At 45.3% G+C, this 26027-nt stretch overlaps 1 protein-coding gene across 3 annotated transcripts; it reads left to right on the top strand.

Annotated features, from left to right (window-relative positions):
• The first annotated feature begins 4722 nt into the window (after positions 1-4722).
• LOC119166693 (protein 5NUC) lies at positions 4723-21194 on the top strand. Of its 3 annotated transcripts, none has more exons than XM_075891503.1 (9): positions 4740-5050; positions 5783-5920; positions 9273-9498; positions 10325-10510; positions 11337-11537; positions 14531-14791; positions 18177-18332; positions 19594-19785; positions 20907-21194. In XM_075891503.1, the coding sequence occupies exons 1-9, from the start codon at positions 4823-4825 to the stop codon at positions 21173-21175; spliced, it is 1857 nt and encodes a 618-aa protein (XP_075747618.1). In that variant the 5' UTR covers positions 4740-4822; the 3' UTR covers positions 21176-21194. The 3 variants fall into 3 exon arrangements, with proteins under 3 accessions (XP_075747619.1, XP_075747618.1, XP_075747620.1); XM_075891505.1 differs by lacking the exon at positions 4740-5050 and adding an exon at positions 5340-5489; XM_075891504.1 differs by lacking the exon at positions 18177-18332 and having other exon boundaries at positions 4723-5050.
• Positions 21195-26027: the final 4833 nt, after the last annotated feature.

The following is a 26027-nucleotide window of genomic DNA, read 5'->3' on the forward strand; positions in this document are numbered from 1 at the left end:
ATTCTGGCCAATGTGCGTGTGTATCAGAGATGACCAGACGTTGGCTCATCGTGGCAAGCACAAAGTATTTTCTCACGAAGTGATGTCGGAACGACAAGTAGGTGGGTGCTTCCTCTGGGAGAAAAGTTCTTCTTATAGAGAACACCACTACGTAAGCAGAATGACGGCAGGCTCCTTGCAAATCTTCTAGGGACGGTTGTTGTCCGGCCATTCAAAAATTCAATAAGAGGAAGCAACTCACTGTCTTCTTTCTGCTTGCACGAAATCGTAGTGGTGTCAACGACTCCTACAAACGCCATGCTGTCATCTTCTGTGTCATCGTCGCGCTTTATCGGTGACCTTGATAAGCAATCGGCGTCGGCGTGCTGCCGTCCGGACTTATACACGACCGTCATATCAAACTCTTGAAGGCGTAAGCTCCACCGTGATAGCCGACCAGACGGGCCTTTCAAGTTGGTCAGCCAGCAGAGGGAATGATGGTCGCTGACTACGTGGAAGGAACGACCATAGAGGTACGGACGAAACTTCATAACCGCCCATACGACAGCAAGACACTCTTTTTCCGTTGTGGAGTAGTTGGACTCGGTGCGGGAAAGCGTCCTACTAGCATATGCGATCACACGCTCGGCTGAGTCTTGCCACTGGACGAGTACAGCGCCTAAACCCACGTTGCTGGCATCTTTATGGACCATGGTGGGAGCATCCTCATCAAAGTGAGCAAGCACAGGCGGAGTCTGCAGGCGTTGTCGGAGATCGTCAAATGCCACCTGTTGATCGTCGCCCCATGTGAATGAAACGTCTTCTCTTGTGAGTCGTGTTAACGGCGAGGCTATGTGGGAGAAATTGGCAATAAACCTTCAGTAGTATGCGCATAGGCCAAGGAAACGCCTGACTGCTTTCTTGTCTTTTGGTACCGGAAATTTTCTGACGGCTGCAATCTTATCGGGATCAGGTCGAACACCTTCATGGCTCACCACATGGCCTAAAAATTGAAGCTCTTTGAAACCGAAATGACACTTCTCGGGTTTCAGTGTCACGCCGGCAGACCTTATTGCCCTGAATACCGATAGCAGCCTGCTCAGGTGTTCCTCAAATGTTTTTGAAATAACAATGACGTCGTCCAGATAGACCAGACATGTCTGCCACTTAAGGCCTGACAGAACGGTATCCATCAGTCTCTGAAATGTTGCGGGGGCTAAGCACAATCCGAATGGCAAGACTTTAAATTCATAAAGCCCGTCAGGCGTTACAAAAGCCGTTTTTTCTCTATCTCGCTCGTCGACCTCAATTTGCCAATACCCACTTTTGAGGTCCATTGACGAAAAGTAGCGCGCATACCTCAGCCTGTCGAGTGAATCATCGATGCGCGGTAATGGGTACACGTCTTTCTTTGTCACACGGTTCAGCTTGCGGTAGTCGACACAAAATCGCAAGCTTCCGTCTTTCTTTTTAACCAGCACTACCGGCGATGCCCAAGGACTTCTTGACGGCTGGATGACGTCATCATCGAGCATTTTCTTCACATGTTCCTGGATTGCTTCACGCTCTTTCGGTGCTACGCGGTATGGGTTCTGTCGTATTGGCCTTGCCATCTCCTCCGTTATTATCCGATGCTTTGTCAGTGGCGTTTGACTGACACTTGAGGACGATGAAAAAAAGTCTTTGAACTGGTGAAGAAGATCTACTAGACGCTGTCTCTGCGCTGGTGACAAATCCGAGCTTACGTCAATAGGTGGTGAAGCTGACGGGGCTTGCGGCTCGTCCTGTTGTACTACACAGCACTCGCGGATTTCGGTGATCTCGTCGAAGTAGGCAACTGTAGATCCTTGTGTAATGTGTCGTCGCTCGTTGGTAAAATTCGTTAACAGAACCTCTGCTTCACCGCACACAACATTGACGATACTTCTGGCAATTGCAACACCGCGAGAGAGTAGGAGCGTCAATACTTGTTCAGCGATTCCTTCTCCAGTATTCTGCTCGCTGCACGTGACTGAAACAAGGCGGCACGATAACGGAGGTACGGTCACATCGTCAATGACTCGCAGGGATTTTCGGTGTAGCGCTGCGCTTTGATCCGCTGAAAAGGTCAGTACACCGTCCGGAATATTGATGATGGCACCATATTCACGCAAGAAATCCATCCCGAAGATTGCCTGTTTGCAACACTCAGAAAGGATAACAAAAGTTGCGACGAAGGATGCATCCCCTATCTTCATTTTTGCGGTGCACTTTCCGATAGGTGTGAGTAGCTGCCCTCCAGCTCCTCTAATCTGCGGTCCTGTCCATTCCATTCTAACCTTCCTGAGCGTGTCTGCCAGACCCTCACTCATTATTGAGAAGTATGCGCCAGTGTCGACCAATGCCATGCCGTCATGTCCGTCAATCGTAATTGCAACTTCGGCAGTAACAACCCCATCTTTCGTCGATTCATTGAAAATGTGTCTCTCTTCGCTCGGCAGTAATGGGGGATTTTCAGCACTTCGACGATTCGCAACCTTCCCCCCTGAGGTCGCTGCTTTTAGTTTCCCCGGCGTGGACTAGGAGATCTCCCTCTTGGCATGTCAGTGGTGCTCCGTCTAGAGGATGGAGAATAACGCCCAGGAGAGGGTGAGCGTGACCGAAACCCAGGAGGAACATCCCGCGGGGTCATGACACTCGTGTCGACGTCAGGTGTTCCGTTGAAATGGCGCCGAGGAACCGTAGAAGGAAACCCTTGGTACCCTGCGGCGCGATACGGGCAATACCGAACGATGTGGCCTGCTTCCCCACAGTGAAAGCACAGGGGCCTATGATCAGGGGTACGCCAGATGACAGTTTTGCGAAGTGGTGGCCGCCTCGGCATCGAAGTTTCTCTGTAGTACCAAGGCGCTGTCGGCGGATGTTGCTGGTGGTACTGATGTGGTGTCGGCACGTTCACTGGCTGTCGGCGGACTACGTCGGCATAGCTTGCCCTGGGAGTGCTCGTGTTCGGCTCAGGAAGCGAGAGCGCTTGCCTGACCTCCTGGCGTACAACTTCCGTTACTGAGGCGATCGCGCAGTCATTCGGTTTAGCAACGAGTTTCTTGACCTCTTCTTGTACGATTTCTCGTATCAGTTGGCGCAAAGAACCTTCGTCGGGTGTTGTTGCTGTGGTAGTGGCTGCCACGCTGATCGGTGCACTGTGGGTTGGGCGGTCATACTGGCGATAACGTAGATGCAGTGCGCGTTCGATAGATGTCGCCTCCTTGAAGAATTCATCCACACTTGTAGGCGGGTTTCATACGAGACCAGCGAACAGCTGCTCCTTAACGCCCCGCATGAGGTGGCTAACCACCTCATGCGGGGCGACCGACCAAGCAAGGGACATTCTTGCCGAGAATTTAGTTTCTGAGTTTACTGGCACAGGTTCACACAAAATAATTTTTTACAAATATTATAGAGTTACAGCGCAAATATCCATTACCTTTTTTCGGTTGCGTGTGACTGATGTTTAACCTCTATATGCTCAGAATTAACGTATTGATTTGATTGATTTGTGAGGTTTAACGTCCCAAAACCACCATTTGATTATGAGAGACGCCGTAGTGGAGGGCTCCGGAAATTTTGACCACCTGGGGTTCTTTAACGTGCACCCAAATATGAGTACACGGGCCTACAACAGAATTAACGTAGAGACAACCTTGCGTCACCTAGCGAGCTAGGGCCTAGAAACAATCCAAAAGCAACTAATTAGCCTTCAGAATCATCCGGTTTCAGTGTTTGAAGCCTACGTGGCTTAGTGTAAACTTCGCCCTCCTTTTTATGTCGTCCGCCACGGTGGAGCAGTCATTAGGTTGCAGCTCGACTGCTCACCAAAAGGTAGCGAGTTCGATCCGTTCCACGGTGGTCGCATTTCGACGGAGGCTAAACGGTGCAGGTCCGAGAACTGTGGGATATCAGAGAAGTCCAGATGCTTGAAATTTCCGGAGCCCTCCAGTACGGCATCGCATAATGATATCTTGGTTTGGGGACGTTACAATTGTACGTTTTCCATATTAGGGAGTTTTAGAATACCGTTTGCAAGCGCTGCGGGCGTTGCGGGCATAGCGGGTTCCATGTGAGCTTTTAGAATAGCGTTTGCCCCGCTGCAAACCGCAACGCATGGTCGCAGTGACACCGTCGCCTCGAAACCAGCGCTTGCGGGCCACATGCGGGCCGCGATCGCCGCACGCAATTTCGGACTTTCTGCGTGCGGTCCGCGAACGCCGACTCGCGTTACGACGCATGCGCGGTGGCAGCGACCGCACCGCAAGGCCTCGCGGTGCGCTATTCTAAAACTCCCTATTAGCTCAAAACGCGTTTGTCGATCATAGAAGAGAAGAAGCGGTCTAGTTCTCTTTGTTTTTGTTTTTTGAAAACTTCAATTTAGTTTACCAGAGCAGTAGCATATACGGACTCTTTTCGCAAAGGCGCAATGCTCGGTGAACTCGGAACAATTGTTCTGAAATGCCGCGGCTACAATCGCGGTCGCTTGCTCGCTGCAATAGGTGTGCGAATAACCACAAGCCTGATGACGTTTCGCTTTGTGAAAGCAGCTTGCCACGCCCACTACTGAACGAAGCACAAGCGTAATACAAAGCTACTCGAACACTGCGTTGTCTTGTGTGCTGGCTCAAAAAAACAACAAAAAAAAAACAGGGGTAATGGAGCTCGTCTTCAGTCATTGTCAATCGCGAAGTGTCGAGACCTTTGAGAGTTGTCCGGCGAAAATCGTGACGGCACGCCTTTCCGAGGAAAAAGTGCGGCCGCTCTAGAAAGGGTGAGGCCTGCAGTATGTTCGAATCAGTCCGACAGCTGCCCCGCGATGAATGGTATGCATGCGGCGAGCGTGTTCGTGGTTATAGTGGTGGTGCCGCTTCTGTTTTGCGTTTGCTGCTTCACTCGAGAACAAGCTGCTTTTACGCTAACCGTGCTGCACACAAATGACGTGCACGCGCATATCGAAGAGAGCACGAAGTACGGTGCCATGTGCAGCGACAAAGATAGGAAAAACAAGACCTGCGTTGGAGGCGTCGCTCGAATCAAGACAAAGGTCTGTCTGTGCATGCTTCGTCAAACTTTATTTTCACTGCTATATATATATGCGTGAGTCGTCAAAGTTTAACAAGCAATCCGGTGATTTATGCATCTTTTATTTTTTTTCACGATGTTCTGGCTCAGTTATGAGGGGAAAAAAGGAGAAGTGGTGTACATTTGACTTTCATCACAAAAATGTCAATTCACCTTTAACGCTCTCTCTATTTCAGTAGCATTTACTGTTATCCTCGCCTCCCTCACGCCTGGCGTACGCGTGCGGGCGAGGGAGGCCGGTTCCCCCACAATCATCTGAGATGGGCACCAAGTGTGCCCCACACCTTCACTTCATTATCTTAAGCTCAAGGTTACGGCCATGGGTGTCCAAGGACCACTAATGTTACATTGCAAAAGCTGTTTGCTTCCCATTATCACCACCAGAAAGACGGAGAATAAAGGTAGACCGCTGTGGGAAACACGTCATTACTTCTTTTTTTTTTTTGCATTCATTGAGAAGCTTACTTTTCTTTGAACCCAATCGAAAAAAAAGGGATGGGGGGCTATGGTTAGACTTACTCCCCCCCCCCTTTTTTTTCTGTGGAAAATACTGATTAACACTATGACTACGAGCTGCATGCTTATAGAAGTCATTGGTTCTGTAGAATAACATTTGCTTTCCTTTCTGGCAGCTACGACGTATACATGCCGTAGTCCTCGCCTAAGCTCGTGTTATTGTTTTTTTTTATTCCAGGTCGAAGAATTGAAGGCGCGATATCCAGGAGCCTTGTTCTTTAACGCTGGTGACTTCTTTCAAGGAACCGCGTGGTACACCGTGCTGAAGGAGAAAATAATTTCGGCCGTCATGACGAGAATGGATTACGATTTTGTGGTAAGAGGACGCTGTCTTTAAATGCAGGGGCGAAGAAAAAAAGGAAAGAAAACGCGTACGTAATTTCGCAAATACGAACATCGCTGAACTGAAGGCTCATAATGCAAAAAAATGTTGAAGCTGCTAAATTATATTGTTAATTTCTAAGGCTTTACGTACCAGAAAAGCTTTGACCAAAAGGCATGCCTCCGTGTGGGACTTCAGATTAATCTTGAACTCCTGGTGTTCTGTAATGTGCACTTCAATCGAAGTATACTGTGAAGATATTGCACTTTCCCACCATCGAAATGTGGCCGCCGCTGCTGGGAATCAAACTAGCGCCATGGAGAGCTGAGGAAAGCGCTACCTTCTGAGCTGCCACTGGGGATGTTAAGCTGCTTGTATACATAAATGTCACAGCTGTAGTTGTACGAAAGATGATTCTCAGAAGAAGAAAATAATGAACGGACGATGCACGGATGGACAGAAGGACGCTTCGCCCAACTCATCATCTTTCACTCCGTGGATATGCTGTGACACCGTTTTTATTTACATGCAATGCAATTGTATGACCTTGAAAACTGGCTACTATATTCGATGACGACACGGGCAACACTATACCTAGACTATTGTCAATAGTCTAGGTGGTGTTGACACGGAACGTACTACCTACGGCATACGTAACTTCGCCCCTAAAAAAAAAAAAACATTGTGTCTATAACGTGTATATACAATCACACCACAACAACTCTCGTGTCCCGTCTTTATATGATGATGATTGAGCATATGTACAGAGGATGCACGGTTTACCGAATTTAACCTCTGGAGCAAGCTCCTTCATCATCATTCACTTCGTGGGTATGCGGGAATTTTTTTCTGTGCTTTAACGCTACAGTTTACTTGTTTGTATGTAAGTCTATTTTGGTAATATAAGTAATGTAGATTTAATATCAAAATATCCACACTGCTTTGATAGTCACCGATTGTCACCCTCAAAATATACCCGTACCATAAAACGGAACAGTAAGCGTGGAATAACTTCAAATAAACAGTTCTGAGGACCAAAATTGTGGTGATTCATTTTGCAAGAAATTGTGGAACGACAATTTCGCCGTGTACGTGACTTCTTTTTTAGTGCTCTTGTGGTGTAAAAGCTCGGGCCACGACTTGCAAGGGACGTTACGATTTCTTGCTGCCAGATACGTTAAGCGTTGTCATACCAGACACCAAGTACCACACTGTCATTTCGAAATATGCTATCACGGTCACTGCAAGTCATTGTGCCCCGAATGCTGGGAATTCGACATTTAAAATGGGGACGAGAACCGCATGCAGCTGATTGATTTATTTTTTTCTGCCCTCCAGTTCCTGTCTGAGATGTTAGTTGAAAAGACATCTGTACACAACGTGGTGGCCGTAAGGCTTTGGGTTTAAGAAATGCACTTCCTTTCGCACCCTTTTGCAGAAAGGGCAGAGCGTATCATGCTCAGCCGCTTACATTTGGTGTAACAAAACAGGATGCGCTCGCGATCCCGCCTGCGTACGCCGCTGGATCGTTTGCTGTTGCATAGCTCATCCTATAGTTGGAAAATGATATACCAATATGAAAACGCACAATATTCAGTTCTATATATACAAAGCAACAAGAAGTACGCATAACGAGCGATTTATCTTGCGTGCGCCTAGTTTCATCTATGTCGGTCAATTGAACATACCATGCATCAACGTCTTGCCGACGGCATTCACTATTATGGTCAAGTTGCACCCACGCACACGTGCCTTGATGGTATAAACGCAGGTTGGGTGTTCCACGCAGCAATCAAGTCGAACTTGCGTGTTGCCAGCTTGTAAAGCTGCAACGTTTAGGGTCGGGGATGACAGTTAATATGCGCTATATTGTTTAGCGTATGGTTCGCGAGGTTCTCATTTCAAGGTGAAAAGGGGGGGGGGGGGTATGTGATGTTCTTTTGTAGCCGGATGCGTTTTACGAAAAACGATTCCCAATTAAAAATGTGCATATTCAGCCAAGGCAGATGTGTTTAGATTTGCCAACATGTTGAGGTAGATTACTGGTGCCCTGTTGTACATCGGTTAGTCGGTGAAACCGTAATACAGCCGAACTGTGCGCGCTAGAATTACTAAAGCCAATTCTTCACCAGTGATCTCCACCGCGTTCAGACACGTTGGTGTGTTCTGAAATTTTACGTTAAATATTTATGCTTTTCCCTCATTTGTTAAAGCGATAGCGTTGGAAAGCTAATTTCTCAGAAATTCCGGCATTAATGTCGTTGTCTCAACGAAGAATCATCATCTTATGCGTGACCGAAAAATCTAAAACGATGCAAATTAAATAAATAATTGAAAAATTCTGGGTCATAGTGGGACGTAACCCGGGTCGTTTACGTGGCCAGTGGATGTTCTGCATGCCACACCGCCACGCCTCTGCTTGTGAATACATGGAAGATAACTTCCTCTGCTTCAAAATGCAGTGAAAGTAACCCTCATGTTTCAAAAACACATGCGTTCTGTATACATGCTTCCCAATATAACATGAAATATGGCAGTAATAAAATACGGGGTACAAGCGCCCATTGCCATCTGGTGTCAGAACAAGTGATTATCACAATGACTTCGTTTTTTAAAGCCAGTCACCCACTACCGAAAACACACAGGCTACTGCGCTTATTGCCTTAAGGCCACGTAGTGTGCATAGCAAGCTCGAAAAGGTTTCGTACGCCAAATGTTTGAAGTAAGCACTGTGTACAGATTATCACTGTCGCGTTCAACTCTTAAAGACGAAGCTTTAGGGTCCCTTAATTTTGTTCTCTCTTTCCATATATTGAAATTTTCATCCCTCTTTGTCTTTGGGTGGTGCATGTACTTACATTTTAATCTAAGTAAAATAAACTTTCTCTTCATGCACTGTACGTAACTATAAATTCATTGACACAAAATCATGTTGCTGTGCCATCACTTTCAAATTTATCTTTCCTTTTTTTACTTCATTGATATTATTTTCCGGAAAGTGTATTTTTCATGTATGGTATTTTGTAGATCGTATAATTATACAGACGTAACTCATATTGGTAAATAATTTTTTGCACTTCTTAAGGAAGCTGTTCTGCATTAGAATTATGTTTATGTCACCCTTAGATTCATTAATGTGAGATGTGAATGTAGCATTTTTATTTTTGTGCGTGTGTGTTTTAACAGTCAGGAAAGCTTGCCGCATGGGGCGTACTTGCATGTAATTGAACTACAGTATCTTTGTGAAATGGTTACAGTAGCCTCAGTCAGATACTTTAGCTCCTGTGCCGTTACTTGTGTGATTCAAGAAAAAAAAAGAATCTGAATTTCACTCGTTACATTCCAGTGCCTCGGAAACCACGAATTCGACGACGGACCGGAGGGACTCGCGCATCATCTTTTGGCCTTGCAACGAGCTAACGTGACAATAGTGGGCACGAATACGGACTTTTCCGAAGAGCCGGCTTTACAAAATATCACTCTCCCCAAATCAGTGATGATAGAAATTAACGGCGTATCAGTGGGCATTGTCGGTGCCGTACTTCCGGAGACAAGATTTTTGTCGAGCACCGGTAAGCGCATGCATGTAAACTACTTTGAGACATACTTGCATATTTTTTTTCTGCACACGCAACGCAGCGCTTGCAACACTTTGATTAAAAAAAACACCTCATCTTGATCCAGTGGGCACGTAATGACTGATACTGTTTGTCTGTAGATAATTAGCTAATATTTATTACTGTTTATAGAACGTTATAATTGTTAGCTAATGATTTACAGGCAAACTGCAATTACTTCTTGTTGCACACAAACCGAACATAAACTGCTGTCTTAATGTGAAGTCCAATGATGCACGCAACATTTCTACATTCCCTTATAATAGTGCTTAATTAGCAAGCAGCACAAGGTTAATAAAATAAAGTAAAATAAATCAACGTTCGTGGTTGTTTTTATTTCGCGGAGTGGCACGCGGGTACTGTTAGTATGTTGCCTGTAATTAGAAGGCGCTTAAAAGAATAAATTAACAGATAACTAACCTGCTATCCTCGGGGTACACCAGTTACATAATTACACAAAATAATTACTTTTTCATAACACTTATTGAATTAAAACGCATAAGAAGAGTACATGAAATTGGTGAATAAAAATTGTACTTAATACGTTTTTACTATGTCATCGTGAAATATGACTATAGGTTAACGTGAAAACTAAAATGTGCAGAAGAGTAAATACAATTTTCGTATTGCGGCAAAAGCTTGTCCTGCACAGGAGAACTTACACAGGGTCACTCAGGCTAGCACTATGTCAAGAATTGCACTGAGCGGGCAACAATAGGTGTAGTGACGTCCACGGCAAGCTACTGGGCTTGATTACCTAGAGCTTTTTTTTTTTTTGCAGGTAAAGTGAAGTTTGAAGACGAAATCACAGCCATCAAACAAGAATCAGAAAAACTCGAAAAAGATGGAGTAAAAGTGATTGTGGCAATAACGCACTCGGGATACCCAAGGGACATCGAAATCACGAGACAAGTCAAACAGTTGGATCTGCTCGTTGGTGGACACACGAACACCTTTCTGTATCACGGTACCAAATCGCCTGAATTTTCTTATCTATATTGGCTGGACGAACGATTTTATTGAGGAAATCTTAACGCAGATTGGAAGTGAACTATAACTGTCCAAATTTTCAGTGGAGTCGTTGACGTCTGGCCACAGGATCACCTTTCCTAGCTTCTCTTTTCAACCTCTCCTGCTCATTCGCTCAGAGGTTAGTGTCACGTCTTAGTGTTGCGAATATCTGCCAGTGACCTAACTCTGCGAACACATAAACTAATAACGAAGGAACGCTATTTTGGGCATGCAGTGAAATACGACGAATCCCGCTTATGCAAAGATTGCTTCGTACTTTTTCTGCACTAGATTTCTAAACCAAGACGAAAAAAAAAACTGAAATACAAGACACAGACATGTTTGCTGGTGTGAAAGTTCAGTGCATCAAAAGTACGACTCCATGCAACAAGCTTCTTACGAAGCATTTATAATATTTACCACAAGATAATAAAGTCGTAAACTGGACTGATCGGTGTGCTAATGCCTGCCTAAAGCAGTATCTTCAATTACATGACTAAAATAATTGTTAGCACTTATCCAATCACTTCAAACACTTTGAAAAAGAACACGTTATTTAGCACGTTAGTTCTATTTCAAAATGGTGGGAAAACAAATGCACATCCCATGTCATAGATGGTAGCGTAAACCACCTTGTTTGTTGTGTTAAGCTACTAGTCATGCACAATTTAAGAGTACATACTTTAATTCCGGTTTTACTACATTGTTAATAAAGCTACATTGTTAATTAACTATTTATTTGTGTCAGACTCTAAAACGTTAAATTAATACTTCCATTGCAGGTCAAGGCTATCCAAAGGAGAACACCCCAGAAGGAGACTATCCTACTGTCGTGAATAGAACCGATGGTAGCGTAGGTCTTGTCGTGCAAGACTATTGGTTCGGAAAGTTTTTAGGTTTCTTACAAGTCAGCTTTGACAACAATGGAAATGTTATAAATTGGACGGGAAATCCTATACTGTTGAACAGTTCAGTGAAAGAAGGTAAGACGCAAAAGAAACTAAACTCTCTGACACATGGCAAATCTAACCTTTTCAGAATGCTCTGTCAGTGTCTGATATGGTCTCAACTTTCTTTACGCAAGTTTCCACACGTATAGAGCCCATCTGATATGACATGGGCATTTTCGCTAAAAATAAAGGTCAGATTTGTCAGAGCTCGCCTGTAAAATGGGACGTTTGATCGATACGTCGGTAGGACTTTCTGTAGTGATGAAAAACGCTGGTATGTTATCAAGAAATTAACTTCAGGAGAAATTTACAATACATGCGTCTGGAGAACAGAGGCATGTATCATTTTGAAAATATATCTCAATTAAGTCCACAGCTATAGATTACTTTCCTCGAGAATGACATTGGAGATTCGTCAAATCACGAGCTTCTCTTCAATCTGCGTGGTTTTTCATTGGGCGGAACGTTCTGAGTGCTGAAGTTCTGTTGAAAAATATATCGCGATGTGTAAGATCAGAAAAAAAATGAAGTAAGGGTAAATGCAGTACTTAATGTCAAAACAAGGTATTTCAATACAACAGATGACGTTATCTCTTCAGTGCCAGTAAAAGGCTGCGGTGAAACTAATTTTAAAAGTGACGGCCGGATAGATAAATCAAAGGAAACTGGGTATTTGTTTACGAGCATGTAAGGTCAACGCGCAGTGCCTGCTTCTGTTAGTCATATGGACAGGGAGATAACGAACATGAGAGGTTGTCGACTTAAGTTTGTTACAAACCCAAGATGATGATCCAACACATCAGCCTATTTAATGTGGGAAGTGGTTCATGGAGGTCATGTATGTAGCTTAAGTTGATGAAAAAAAAATAGAGGGTGAAAGAGAGATAAAGAGTAAGAGAAAAGAAAGACAGGGAGATTAGCCAGAAGGTAGCCCCCGGTACGCTACCTTGCACTGCGTTTGGAAAATACGTAATTTTAATGACAGAGATGACAAATCAGTAAGAAAAAACGCTTTCCGCGTCTCGCAGTAAGCTGTCGGAAAATCCGAATTATTGTTCAGACTTCACTGCATTCTAAAAAAAAAAAAATTGGCAGCATATTCATGGAGTGAATGATGGAGAGGGGGGCGAAGCATTCCTCTGTCCATTCGTTCTTGCTTACGTCCGTCCATGCGTCCATCTGTGTGACCGTCCATGCATCCATCCGCCCGTCCGTGCGTCTGTTCGTGCGTTCGTCCATGCATCCGCCCCTGCGTCCTGCGTCCGTTCATGCGTCCATCCATGCATCTGTCTGTGTGTCCGTTGGTCCATCTATTCAACACTCCAAGTACTACCATCTCGCCTCTTTTCATCATATATTCCCTATATAGAAGCACCACCACCCAGTGGACATTCCAAGGGCTAAATTAGAGGTGGCACACGCACACTTTCTTACGGCTTTCGCTTCGGGTCTACTTCACACCATTAACCAACTCGAGTTCATGGTATATACTAGTTCAGTGTATTCATGGCACTGCGGCCCAATGCTCGCTAAACCTTTCTAAAACCAAGGAGGTTACGCCCAGCGAGTATAACGTAACAACCTTTTCCTGTCAGATATAGTGCTCAATGTACATACCAATGGCTGCTAATGGGAAATGAGAGACAGGAGAATTCGGCTTTTACTTTCTTACGGCTTGCGCTTCGTATCTACTTACCACCTTTAATCACCTAGAGTTCATTCATGGTATATACTAGTTCATTGTATTCATGGCACTGCGGCTCAACGCTCGCTAAACCTTTCTAAAACTAAGGAGGTTAGACCCAGCAAGTATAACGTAGCAACCCTTTCGTGTCAGATAGCGCTCAATGTACATGCCAATGGCTGCTAATGGGAATTGCAGCGTGCGCGCTAACTAATAGCCAAATGCTCCTGTTTCTCATTCCCCATTAGCAGCCATTGACATGTACATTGAGCACTATTTTTATTGTTCAACAACGCACAGAAGAAATCTCTCACCGGCACCACCTTGGAGGTCAAAATGTTATTCTTGTTACATACTACAACGGCTACGAGGGATGAACTGGTGTCGTATAGAGAGTTTTGTCCCTAAAACATATTTTCGCTCTTTCACAAGTTTCAAGCCAATTAGGGCTGACGCGTAAATAAGAGCGTGGACGTTTTGTGCAAATTTAACAGCGCACGTACCGAGCAAATAATTTGGTACCACAGCTTGCACGGCACGAATTGTGGATATTGTGGACTTCCATGAGCAAGGTTTTTATGTTCCAATAAAAAAAAACGATAGTCTCAAAACGAGAAGATATCAAGCACGTTGGCTTTCTAAAATCATGCGGCGATGGGTGTTTCAGCTCCAATAACATAAAACCTGGGGAGTGAAGTAGAGTATATCTTATAAACAGTGGCTCATAATCCCACTGCGGTATTGGCCAAGGGGGCGGAGCATGAAGAGCTTCCAGTCTTCGTCTTCTTTTGCTTTCCTTTTACTTTCTCTTGTAAACGGAAGGCACACTTACACACCGATCCTGACCGTGTTTTTTCTTCCATTTAGAATTCCTCAATTATTTCTATTTGGCGAAAAGAGGTGACGTTTTTAGAGAAACGTAATTTGGTGTCATTGGTGCCATGCGCTGTGTTTTATCTGCGTGGTTTTTCGTCGTTTGTCATATGCTCGCACATCTCTACCCTAAAATATGTTGGGCGCATGTGCGTCTTGGTTTTTTTTTTCAATTAGGCCTTTTTTTATTAAACTGTTCTTTGTACCCAACGTGTGTGGTCGTCACACTTCTCGTCTTGTGTGCGTGGTTTTTGAAGGCTGGGTTCCTCGATTTCAAACTATGTACCAGCAAGCTCGACACCAGGCTCACACAGACATTCTAGCATAGTTTGCGTGAGGCAGAATCTACGCGTGCTATGAGCCGATAACATAAAGCATTAAAAAGAGTGTGTGTGACAATAACATGGTTTATAGGTTTATCTATAGTGCACGAGCGCATTCACTACTACATCGTTCTGTGTTCATTCAGATAAGGAAATGCTGGAAGTCATCGACTGCTACAAGGAAAACGTGACGCGAGCCATCAGCGAGGTGATCGGCATCTCGAAGGTCAAGCTAGAGCAAGCGGACCAAGTTTGCCGGCTGCGCGAGTGCAACCTGGGCAACTTGATAGCGGACGCCTTCTTCGCCTACTACGCGGACAAGAAGAGCAGCGAGCCCGACCTCTGGTCTGACGTCAACGGCGCCCTGTTCAACGGAGGCGCCATCCGCGCGCCCATCCCTCAAAATCGTGAGCATTTTACGTGGATATGTCTTGAAGGAACAGAACGTCTGCACTGTCCCAGTCACTTTATAATAAACATTTGAGAGAAAGGCAGAAAAGTTCATGATGAAACAAGCGCAGAAATACACACACAGAGAGGACAGAGACAAGCGCTTACTAGCAACTGAAAATTTTATTTCGAAGCGAACACTAATAAATACATCACACGCATGTACGTCATTCCCGACTTCCCCCGTCATCATCAACAACGTGATATAACAAGATATGCACGCGCCCACAACCATAAACAAACACGTGTCAAGAACTAAGAAAAGAAAACGTAAAAAAAATTTCAGTTGCTAGGAAGCGCTTGTCTGTGTCCTCCCTGAGTGTGTGTATTTCTGCGCTTGTTTCATCATGAACCTTTACCAACACGCCCAACTGGCAGTCATCCTAACAAAAAGTTGCGGCCAGTCGCGTGACCGAATAAAGGTGGTAGCTGCGTAGTTCAACTTATTACCACTGTGGCGCCACAAGATGGGTTGCACCAAGGTGGTTTATCAAGCGCACAAAGGCCTTTGTATTCGGTGTTTTCTTGGGGAGCCCTGATTTCTTGGCAAATATTATTTGGGATCATGTCAACACTTTTTCTGTATGCACTATTTTCCTCCAAAGCAATTATGTGTTGTTTAACCGGAATGACTGCTGACGCCATTCAGTGTCACGCAGAAACTCATGGAACCCGTTTTTGACATCTTTTATTGCCTTTCAATTACGTCATGAAACAAAGCGGATCCTCGGCATGCCCATATATATGGCGGAATACATTGTCTTGCGCGCGTCCCAACACATGTGTCTTTTTTTTTCCAATACGGTTCGCTTTACGTGCTCCTATGTCGACAAGGACTGAACTGCCAACACACAGTTCACGTGTGTTCCCACGTGTTTTTAGCGTGGCGCAAGAGGCCACACTTTTCAATCTTTTTTATTTTTTGACCATGTTCATTAGCGGCCATGAAAGTGTTATAAAAAAGTACAGCTCCACCAACAGCCAGCAATGTCCCAGTGAAAAAGTTGCATAAACTCCCATTTCATTCGCGATCACTCATTTATGTGACGTCAGGAACTTCTGTTATTCAGATAATTAAGTTGACCACGCAGACACATACTTGTATCACCAGTGTTAAGTTGGAAAACGTCCTAGTAAACTTCGGGAAATATTCTGGCATCGCTAATCAAGTAAACGTAATATTTTAGGTAGTAACGACTAACCTGTGACTTGTAACGTGAGTGGTGCGTTGATTAACCGAGAATAAGAACTAGTGGCTCGAGCGGGAACTATCTAGCGTCACCGCCTTTCGCAGGTTATGGGCAGGTGTGCTGGTATTAGTGGGTGGAGCATGCTTTTTTTTTTTACGTTCTAAGCATTGAATGCCACGCAAACTAGACAAGAAAAAAACGACAGGAAAAGCTTCGTACAACAGAAGACACACACTCTTGTCAGTTTTGACCGCTTCGCGTTATTTCAATGGGAGTGAAAAAATAAATACGCGCGACATTACCCACTTTTAGGATGCATATATTCTACACACTATTGTATTCTAAGAGGACTTAATGCTCGGCAAGTTGGTATTCCGTAACTACAAAAAGAAGACACATGCGAAAGCACAGTGCATGTGCTTTCTGTGTTCTTCTGTCTCTTTCGCACAGTTTTTGTGGCACGTGACAACGCATCGCGTCACAGGTGGAATGAAAGAGTTTGCAAGCATAGTTAAGAATTACAGATTAGCCTAAAGTCAGCAGTAGACACGTAAAGCTGAAAATAATATAAATTATGACGTTTCACGTATCGAAAATAGGTGGTGAGTAGTGAAGAATTTCCCTGTAGAAAGCTACGAATTAGTTTGACCACCTGTTATCTTGCCGTGGAAGTAGCTGTATGTCAATAACAAGTATCGGTAATCTACAAAGTGAAGGTAAAAATAAAAAAAAAGTTCAGGTCAACGAGCGACAGTATACGAAATTCGGAAACAAATATACAAAACTTTAGTCTGTAAGAACTTCCTCTCTCACCCTTGTTCAGTTTCCCTTCGCTATACCAATGTTAAAGGACCATGGCTATACCAGCAATGCGTTCACTGTTGAGTTGGCATGTATAAGATCCAGGTTTGGTTTGGGGAAAGCGCAAGTTCACTGATGATAATAACTAATGGCTGAAGAATAACTAATGAATGTGAGAGGAACCAGCAGGTGCTCGCTGTATTCTTCAGTGAGACCACAAAAGCGTGTCAGCCGATTTAGGTATGAAGGGAGGGTCGACAACTCTTTTTTTGTGGCAGCAACTGTAATTTCGAGAGTTATACTTTTCCAGACAATCCAATTTTAGCGTTGGTCACCGCAGTGAGCTTTTATGGTTTGATAAAAGCGTAACGTCAAAGCAGCTTTCTTGAAAAAATTGAAATTGCGTTTTCACTTCTACTAGGAGAGAGGTGTGCTTATAACCGCAGCACTCTCCGCAAGCTCCGCATTGACGCTGAATATAGAAATCCCCCCCCCCCCCAAAAAGTGAAATTTGCAATTTTTTTGCTATAACTTTGGTGCCTAAATTATTTTTAATTTTTTGCATGGTAAACAGGCCACGAGCAAATATTTTATTTGTGTCATTTGAGCTTGCCATGTTCCTGAAAAAAAATCCCTAATTCGGCACTTATTCAATATCGCTTGTGCGAAAACTCCACGAATTATTTTCATAAGTAAGCCGTTATTTTCACAGTTATGTCACTTCATTACCTTGCCACAAGTACCATTTTATTAAGTGCATTTGAAAAACGTTTTGCGAAAAAAAAATTGTTCTTTGACGCCCTCTAGTTCAGTCAGCGCCTAACTACAGACTCTCATAAATTGGAAGATAGGAAGGAAAATTTTCGGTAACGGAAATAAACGATCACGGTTATTTTCGAACTTCGAGAAACGCGTGGAAATGTTTTCAGACATATTCCTGATGGTCGGGAATGGATAATTTGGCATGGAAGGACCCTTCGTATACTAGGTATATAGGAGCATAAGATTTCTATGCGACATTTTCTTATGTATGTATCATGTATTACATATGGAATCTCTATAAATTGATATTGAAGTGGGGAATCTGATGCAAAAGGTTGTTCTTGTTTAAATGGAAAACGACGTATGTTCAATTAGATGGTACTACATTGCTTTAGAAGGCCTTAGCCAGCGCGGCACGGATATTTTCTTCGTCGCAACATCAAATCCTGCCAAAATCTTTGAATAATTTGCTGTTTCCGCAGAAATGTCATCAACTGTTTTATATTCAGGACATATCTTTCCAGCTGAATTTTAGGCCTTGAGTGATCAGCTAATCGATAACTTACTTTCTTTTTTTCTCTCCACAAAGATAACATAACGATGGGTCACATATTAGCTACGATGCCTTTCGGAATGTCAGTCGTCATCATCACACTCAAGGGCTCCGAGCTAAGGAGCATGTTCGAACACTCAGTGTCCGAGTACAGTTTTGAAAAGAGGCAGGGCCAGTTCTTGCAAGTGTCGGGTGAGTGATATATTCTTGTAGCTGCATTTCTATTCATACGGTGACGTGGTTTACACAAGCTTGATAACGGTAGACAAATTTATTTGCTCGCCCTCAGCAGCTGTATGGACGCAGCCTGCTAGGCATTCGCAATGGAAGGCTGCGTCCATACGGCTACTGCAGATGTGCAACTAAATCTGTCTAAGAACTTGGGTTTTACGTCCCAAAGCCACGACGCAATTATGAGGGACGCCGCAATGAAGGGGTCGGAAAACTTTGAGTTCAGATAGATTGACAAGCTTCATAAGTCGGATTGACTTTTCAATGCACTAGCTTGGCAAACACGTACTGTCACTATAGCTCAAAACATTGAATTAGCATCACTTCCAGTGCTGGCAAACATGTACGTATTGTAATGAGCTCAGAACATTGAATTAGCATAACTTCTTGTGCATGTGCTGGCTCTTCGCAAGCCACGAGAGCAATCCGAAAATCTGCTTTAAATTTTACTAGCAGCTCCTTCTAACTGTGTCATGGCCATGGATGGATACAGTAGCGTTGCTAAATGCTTCTAATTGTCCTCATGACACTGACCTCTAGATGCTGTATGGGTGTGCTTGTTGCAGTTAGCCTGTTCCTGTTCTTTTTTTTTTCTCTTGGAGGGCAGGGGTGATAGGAGGGAGGCTTTAACGTTTCGAAGCACAGAAGGTTGGGCGAGTTGGTAAGATATAGATAAACAAATTTGAAGCGCAAAAAAAAAAAACACACAAGGGCCGAAGAAAAGAGTAGACACGACGAACGCTATTGTGTGTCATTATGTCTACTTTTCTCTTTGGCCCCTTGTTTTTTTTTGGGGGGGGGGGGTGAGGGGGGGGTGGAGGGTTTAATGTTCGAAGACTGCCAATCAATTATGACAGTGCTGTCTTGGAGAGTTACGAAAATTTCAACAATCTGGTGCTCTTTAACATGCACCTAAAAAAGTAGTGCATGCATGGGTAACATGGACATCTAGCACTTGGCCTCCATCAGAATGCGGCCGCCGTCACCGGGATTCGATCGCGCAACCTTCGGGTCAGCACTCCAGCCTCATGATCACTATTCCACCGTGGTGACCGGGTTCGTTGTTGCTACTCGAGCAAATTGTGTACGCTCGTATTTGCATTGGCACCTCTGCAGTTCGTACATCACCAGTCTCACCGCAAGCATAGCGCTAGGCCAGGAAAGCGTCTTCGAATAGCCGGAGACGCTTGCCTTGCGAAGACACTGCCTTTCTCTCTTACAGGTATCCGTGTGACGTACAACCTGCGGAATCCTCCTAAGTGTCGTGTTGTGTTACTTCAAGTTTTGTGTCGAAGATGCAAAGTGCCACGATATGAGCCAGTGAATGACACCGGCGTGTACAGAATCGTCACTACAGACTATATCACAAAAGGAGGTGACGGCTACCCAAAAGCAACCAACGCTACAACCGGAGGTGAGCAAAACGTCGAAATACAACACGTAGTGAACCACGCAGCCGTACATGCCTGTATTTAGAAAGCCATGAAAAAGAAAGAAGAAAAAAATGAAATCGTAGGCTGTTTTTTTTTAGTGATGAGCTGGGGATTATGAAAGGTAAAAAAATATAAAAAACGCAGACACATGGCCATTGTTGATCATGAATTATGACCTTCTAAGCTTACACTGATTTGCAGGTGATACTAAATATTAGTAATAGTAATAATTGTTGGGGTCTAACGCCCCAAAACCATAATATGATCACGAGAGACGCCGTAATGTAGGATTCTGGAAATTTTGACCACGGGCATCGAACATTTTCGCCTCCATTGAAAATGCAGCCGCCACGGCCGAGATACGATACCGCAACCTGGGGGTTAGCATTCGAGCACCGCATAAACACAAGACCACACAGGAGTCCGCACCTGCCCGGATTTCGGCTCCTCGACGTCCTCGCTCTTCGACGCCCTATATCCACGCGTCAATAAACCGCGTCACACTTCGTTCATCTGCTGGCTTGAGGTGCTCGCAAGCACCCTGAATTTAACTTAGTAAACTCTGCTTGATGGCACACTTCATGGATCGAGCGAATGCAGAAAACTACGGGAAGCGTAACGTTTGCGAAGTGGCTAATAAGAAGCCGTATAATTTAAAATAATGTTTTTGTCATAATCGAATATACGACCTTTGTTCTTTTTGTTCTCTTTCAATATTTGTTCGTACACTCTTCACTTTGCCGAAGTTGTGGCTGGGAAACGGAAGGTGACAATGTACACTGTGCACTTATAGCAGTGAACAGAGCATCGGCCATCGATAACCTGATCCGTGGCTGGGCGGTCGGCATTCAGACCTACCAAGGTCTTAACATCCTGCAGTCTCTCGGGACGACTATAGTAACCACCAGGTCGTATGTCTCTTCCAAAGCTCGTTCGTGCGCTAGAGACTGGGGAAGTTTAGTTGCCTGGTGATTATAGATACGGTTTACCATTCACACAGCTTCACAAGTAGAATTTCGTAGCGCTTCAGCCAAACTATTTGTCTGTCTCTGAGTTTTGATGTTTACATCTCATAAATACTGTTTTTTTTTTATTTCTTCAGGACCTGCAGACTACTCAGTTCTTGTGGATCATATAAAAAAGATGACGCCTGTAAAATCGGCCATTGAGGCACGCATAACGCTGCTTAACGGATCTGAACCTGTAATGATTCCAGGCGACCCTGTCACAAACCCGTTATTCAGAGAAAAAGAAGAACCGGATGAAAGACTACTTTCAAGTCCCCTAAGACAACTGAAGCATGTGCTCAACATTATTCTGCGAAGTTGGCCATTTCATCAAAACAAAGTGTCTGAGATGTTAGGAAAATAAAAGTGTAACTAACGTACAACATGTATCCTTGGCCAAAACACATAGCAGATCACAGAACGCAGGTAATTTTGGAGTTGCATTATGTTTCTAGGAAGATGTGAAGGCAAAGGCAACGGGTATAGTTCGTTCCCCTCTGTGTGCACTGCTGATAATGGCGGCGTTGCGGCAGCGATTTTTTTTTTGTGTACAGCGAGATTTGTTGATGTCCGCTTCTTAGTGGGTTTCACAATGTCTGTTAAGTTCGCAAGCGAATGCTAGCCATGATATGTACGGCCGATAATACCACGAGTTTAACTTCGTGTATTGCGTACTATATAGGTCGCTGCCACATTGCTCGTCGGCGAAATTGAGACTTTTTCTGAAAGCTAAATATAAAGTGGGTCACTATTTTATACATTTAGTCATACGCAGCATTTATTGTGGCAAAAACGTATACAATATTGATCGCATTGTAGTATGCGTCCGCTGTCAGGACTGCGAACCACTGTAAGGGCCCATGCAGTATTTACACTGTGAAGAGGTTTATTGGTTCTCCAAGGAAGTTATAGTCGTCAGCGGTGAGGCAGTGCGAAGAACCGTCATGAGGCACAGCAGCGTTGGTGATGCTGCTCGGTTTGTCTGTTTCCTTGAAATTATGGCTCATACCCACTCAGGGTGATTGGCCAAGAAAGTGTAAAGTATATTTATTGCCATAGCGATTATATGGGCAGTCTCGGATGCTTTTTGCTGTCGCCGCCGCCACCACCGTCATTCACGTATATGTATTTATACATGTGAAAGGAAGCGCTAGCCCCCTCTTTCTGTGGAGCAATCATCGCCTTTCTGGCCGGGGTCGTCTTCACGCGCGCTTACTTTGTGAGTGAACGGGGAAGGAGGGGGGGGGGGGGGCTCTTGCTACCACAGCAGGTGGGAACTTTTACGGGCTGCGCTCTGAACACACACACACACACACACACACACACACACACACACACACAAAAAAAAAAAAAACGGGACCAGAAGTGTGCCTGGAGCGGCCATCCACATATAGATGTGCTCTACACAACAATCTACCACTATAGCAACTACACACGATGTATAGCTCTCAGTACCAGCATGCGCTGCCCACGGGAAGCGTTTCTCATCAACGCCGTCACTGCACACGAGCCTTGTTGGGGTCATTGGGTACTGTTGCAGGGCCGCAGGAAGCTTGGTTACTTAGCAAGTACATATTTACTAATATTGTTACGCAGAAGCGGCACCGTGTGAAGAAAAGGAGAGGAGAAAGGGAGAGGAGGAGAGGAGGAGGAGGGGTCTGTTTGGAAGCAGCTCGGTGTCGGTGCGGCTACCCCTCGCCATTCGTTCTTCAATAAACACGCCCCATCGTAACAAGTTTGGTGGAGGTGCTGGGTATGATAACAGCGCCCCCGACGAACGGCGACTCATCGACCGCTGAGGCGCAATACGCGGAGCTTCGCCGAAGCCGACGACTTGCTGGTCTGCCACCTGCGATGGCGTCTCACGACAACAATGACAACGAGTCACCTGCTTCCCGCATTTCGCGGCAGCCCTATATCCAGCCGCCATCCTTCGCTGGACAAGCTGGAGAAGATTTTGACACATGGCTCAGCTCTTACCAACGGGCCAGTCGGTTTAATGGCAGGGATGCCACCGGCCAGCTCAATAGTGAGGGACTCTTTCTCAAAGGAACCGCATCTGTATGGTTTCAAAACCAAGAAGAAAGTTTTACGAGTGGGCGGTAGTTCGTTGATTAAATCAAGTTGTGCTTTGGAGATCCGGCAGCGAAGAAGAAGCGTGCTGAGCAAACTCTTATGCAACGAGTGCAAGTCCCCGGGGAACCTGCACGACCTGTGAGGAGGTGCTCAAGTTGTTTAGGGCACTGGACCCCTGGATGACAGAAGTGGTCAAGGTTGGTCATCTTTTAAAAGGGATCGTGGAGCACGTTAACCAGTTCTTCATCGCAAAAGAAAGTTTGGAGCGCGTAAGTGACGTTATCAAGCACTGCCGTACGTTTGAAGCGCTGAAAGCGCGGCGAATTACACCAAAGTTTGGCCGCCTGCCCAACATCACTAATGTCGCCAGCGTCGATGCGCATCCTACCCCATGCATCGGATCTCGCGTCCATGATTCGCCAAGTAGTGCGCGAAGAGCTCCACCTACGTGAGGTGGCTTCTCAGCCGGCACCTACTGTTCGAGAACTCTTTCCTCCCTGATACTTAAGTACTACGACTATCAACACCACCTCCATTGATGCCTACAGCTATATGCCTCGTCCTCGAGGGCAAAAGCCAAACTATGCGTCCGTACAACCCATTGAATGACGAATACGCGCGCAGATCACCTACCGTTTATCAGGCATGGAACGGCCGGGCCATTCATCCTTCTGCTGACATTAGCGCACCTTGCGAACGTCCCATATGCTTTCACTGTGACATCCACGGTCATGTCGCCCGATTCTGCCCCGATCGCCGTCGCACGTCAGCACCATCCTATGGGCGACCATGCACTTTTTACGGCCGCAGAAATCAGCACGTTGACGATACACGCTGGCCCCCAGACTCTGGCAGCAGGCCAAACCATAGGGCGAATCACCGCAGTGACTCACCGGCGTCTGTGTGGAGCTTGACACCGCTACCTTCATGCTACCGAAGAATCCCATCTTCTCTACGACGTCCCACTTCACCGCCGCCGGGAAACTAGGTGGCGCGACTGATGGAAGTGAGGTCACCGGTCATCTTCAGCTACACGCCGCTACGCGTCCACCAGTGACCATGCGTCATGACAAGATTTGTGTTTCTGTGGACAATGTTACAACGACAGCTTTAGTGGACACAGGAGCAAGTGTCTCCGTTATCAGCATAGATTTCAAAACCCAATTAGGCCGTAAGGTCATGTTCAAGTGGGATAATGCGGGCACATTTCGTGCACATGCTGTGAGTATAGAAATGCTACGACCTTTTGGTGTGTGTACCTCGAACGTCTATTTCTCTAATAACGTCTATCAAGCCGAATTCACAGTGCTTACTAAATCGATGCATAATGTTATTCTGGGTCTAGATTTCCTGCAACAGTGCGGTGTCACTCTTGATTGCGGTACCAGTGAATTTCCGTCTCTCCGTTTGTTGCCGACCAACTTGCTACTTGTTCGCGCACCCTCGCCGTCTGTGAAGATTCCATCGTACCGCCCGGTTCGTTATCCAGCGTTCAGATTACTGTAGCTAGTACCGAAAACGATGCCATATTCGACGCTGTTGTTGAGCCGATGCCATCAATTGTCACAAAGAAGGGTGTGCTCGTGCATCGCTGTATTGTCTCTGTGGCCTGTGGCACAAGTACATTGTGGGTGTCAAATTTGTCTAACCAGTCTGTTGGGCTTCCAAGCGTTATGCGACTTCCTCGTTTGAAGCGGAGACAAGCCTTAATATCGACGCCTTAAGCAATAATGCCTCGAACTAATCTCGTGCGCATGAGACTAGCCCTGGTGTCCCCGAAGACTCTTCACCGTTTTTGAACATGATTAGCAAGGAACTACCCTCTGAGAAGCACCCTTAGCAGGCATACTTCATTGTTTTATTTTACCCAGGACGCTACAAAAGTTCGTATTCCTAATACGCGGGCTCGCTACAGGATTGACACGGGGTCCGCGCATTCCATAAGGCAAAAACCATACCGTGGGTCTGCATCGGAGCTCAAGGTGATCGCCGAACAGGTGGAAGGCATGTTGGCTAAGGGCATCATCCAAGACTCTTCTAGCCCCTGGGCTGCACCGGTCATCCTCGTCAAGAAAAAAGACGGGTCCTGGAGGTTTTGCGTCGGCTACCGGCGTCTGAATTCGGTGACGAAAAAGGATATGTATCCGCTTCCCCGCATAGACGACGTTATCGACTGTCTTCATTCGGCATCTTACTTTTCATCTGTAGACCTCCAATCAGGCTATTGGCAGGTACCTATGCATTCCGCCGACAAAGAGAAAATCGCTTTTGTCACGCCAGATGGCTTGTTTGAATCCAATGTCATGCCGTTTAGTTTGTGCAACGCCTCTGCGTCATTTTAAAGGTTTATGGACACGGTACTGCGTCGTCTCAAATGGGAGATTCGTTTATGTTACCTCGACGACATCGTCATTTTTGGACGCACTTTTGCTGAACACAACCATCGACTTGACGTTGTTTTAACATGCCTTGAAGAAGCTTCCCTTACCCTGAACTCCAATAAATGTCACTTCGGTCAGCGAGAAGCACTTGTACTTGGTCATCTTGTAGACAAACATGGTGTGCGCCCAGACCTCGAGAAGGTTGCTGCAGTCACCTGTTTCAAACAACCGCAGATCGCGAACTAAGAAGTTTTCTCGGTCTCTGTTCATACTTCCACCGATTTGTGCCGAATATTGCTGATACTGCCTACCCATGACTTCACTGCTTTGCAAAAATAAGGATTTTATCTGTGAAAGAGCTAGTGAAATGGTCGTGAGCGCATCATGAGCGTAGCATGTTATCATGTTTTTACATGACACGCACCTCATGATTATCTTGTTTGCACCAGTCACATACCTTCGTCATCCATTCACGTCCCGTAATACCGAATTTGGTTCATGCCTAGGCGTACCAGCAGGGGGGGAGCAAGGGAAACGCGAGCCCCCCCCCCCCCTGGAAAAAGTTCAGGGGGGCGTAGCCCTCCCCCCTTTTGACAGTGGTCACTCTTGGCTGCAGGCTGGGGAACCAACAAGTAAGGTGAAGTTGTCTGTCACAACAGTAACAACTCAATTATATTCTAACCGGAGAAGGAAAATGTTACGAGGCAATGGTACAACATATTGAAATTTCTCCAACATTTCAGCTATGATGATTTGATT

This window comes from Rhipicephalus microplus, chromosome 1 (genome assembly GCF_043290135.1).
Source record: "Rhipicephalus microplus isolate Deutch F79 chromosome 1, USDA_Rmic, whole genome shotgun sequence".
Lineage (NCBI taxonomy): Eukaryota > Metazoa > Arthropoda > Arachnida > Ixodida > Ixodidae > Rhipicephalus > Rhipicephalus microplus.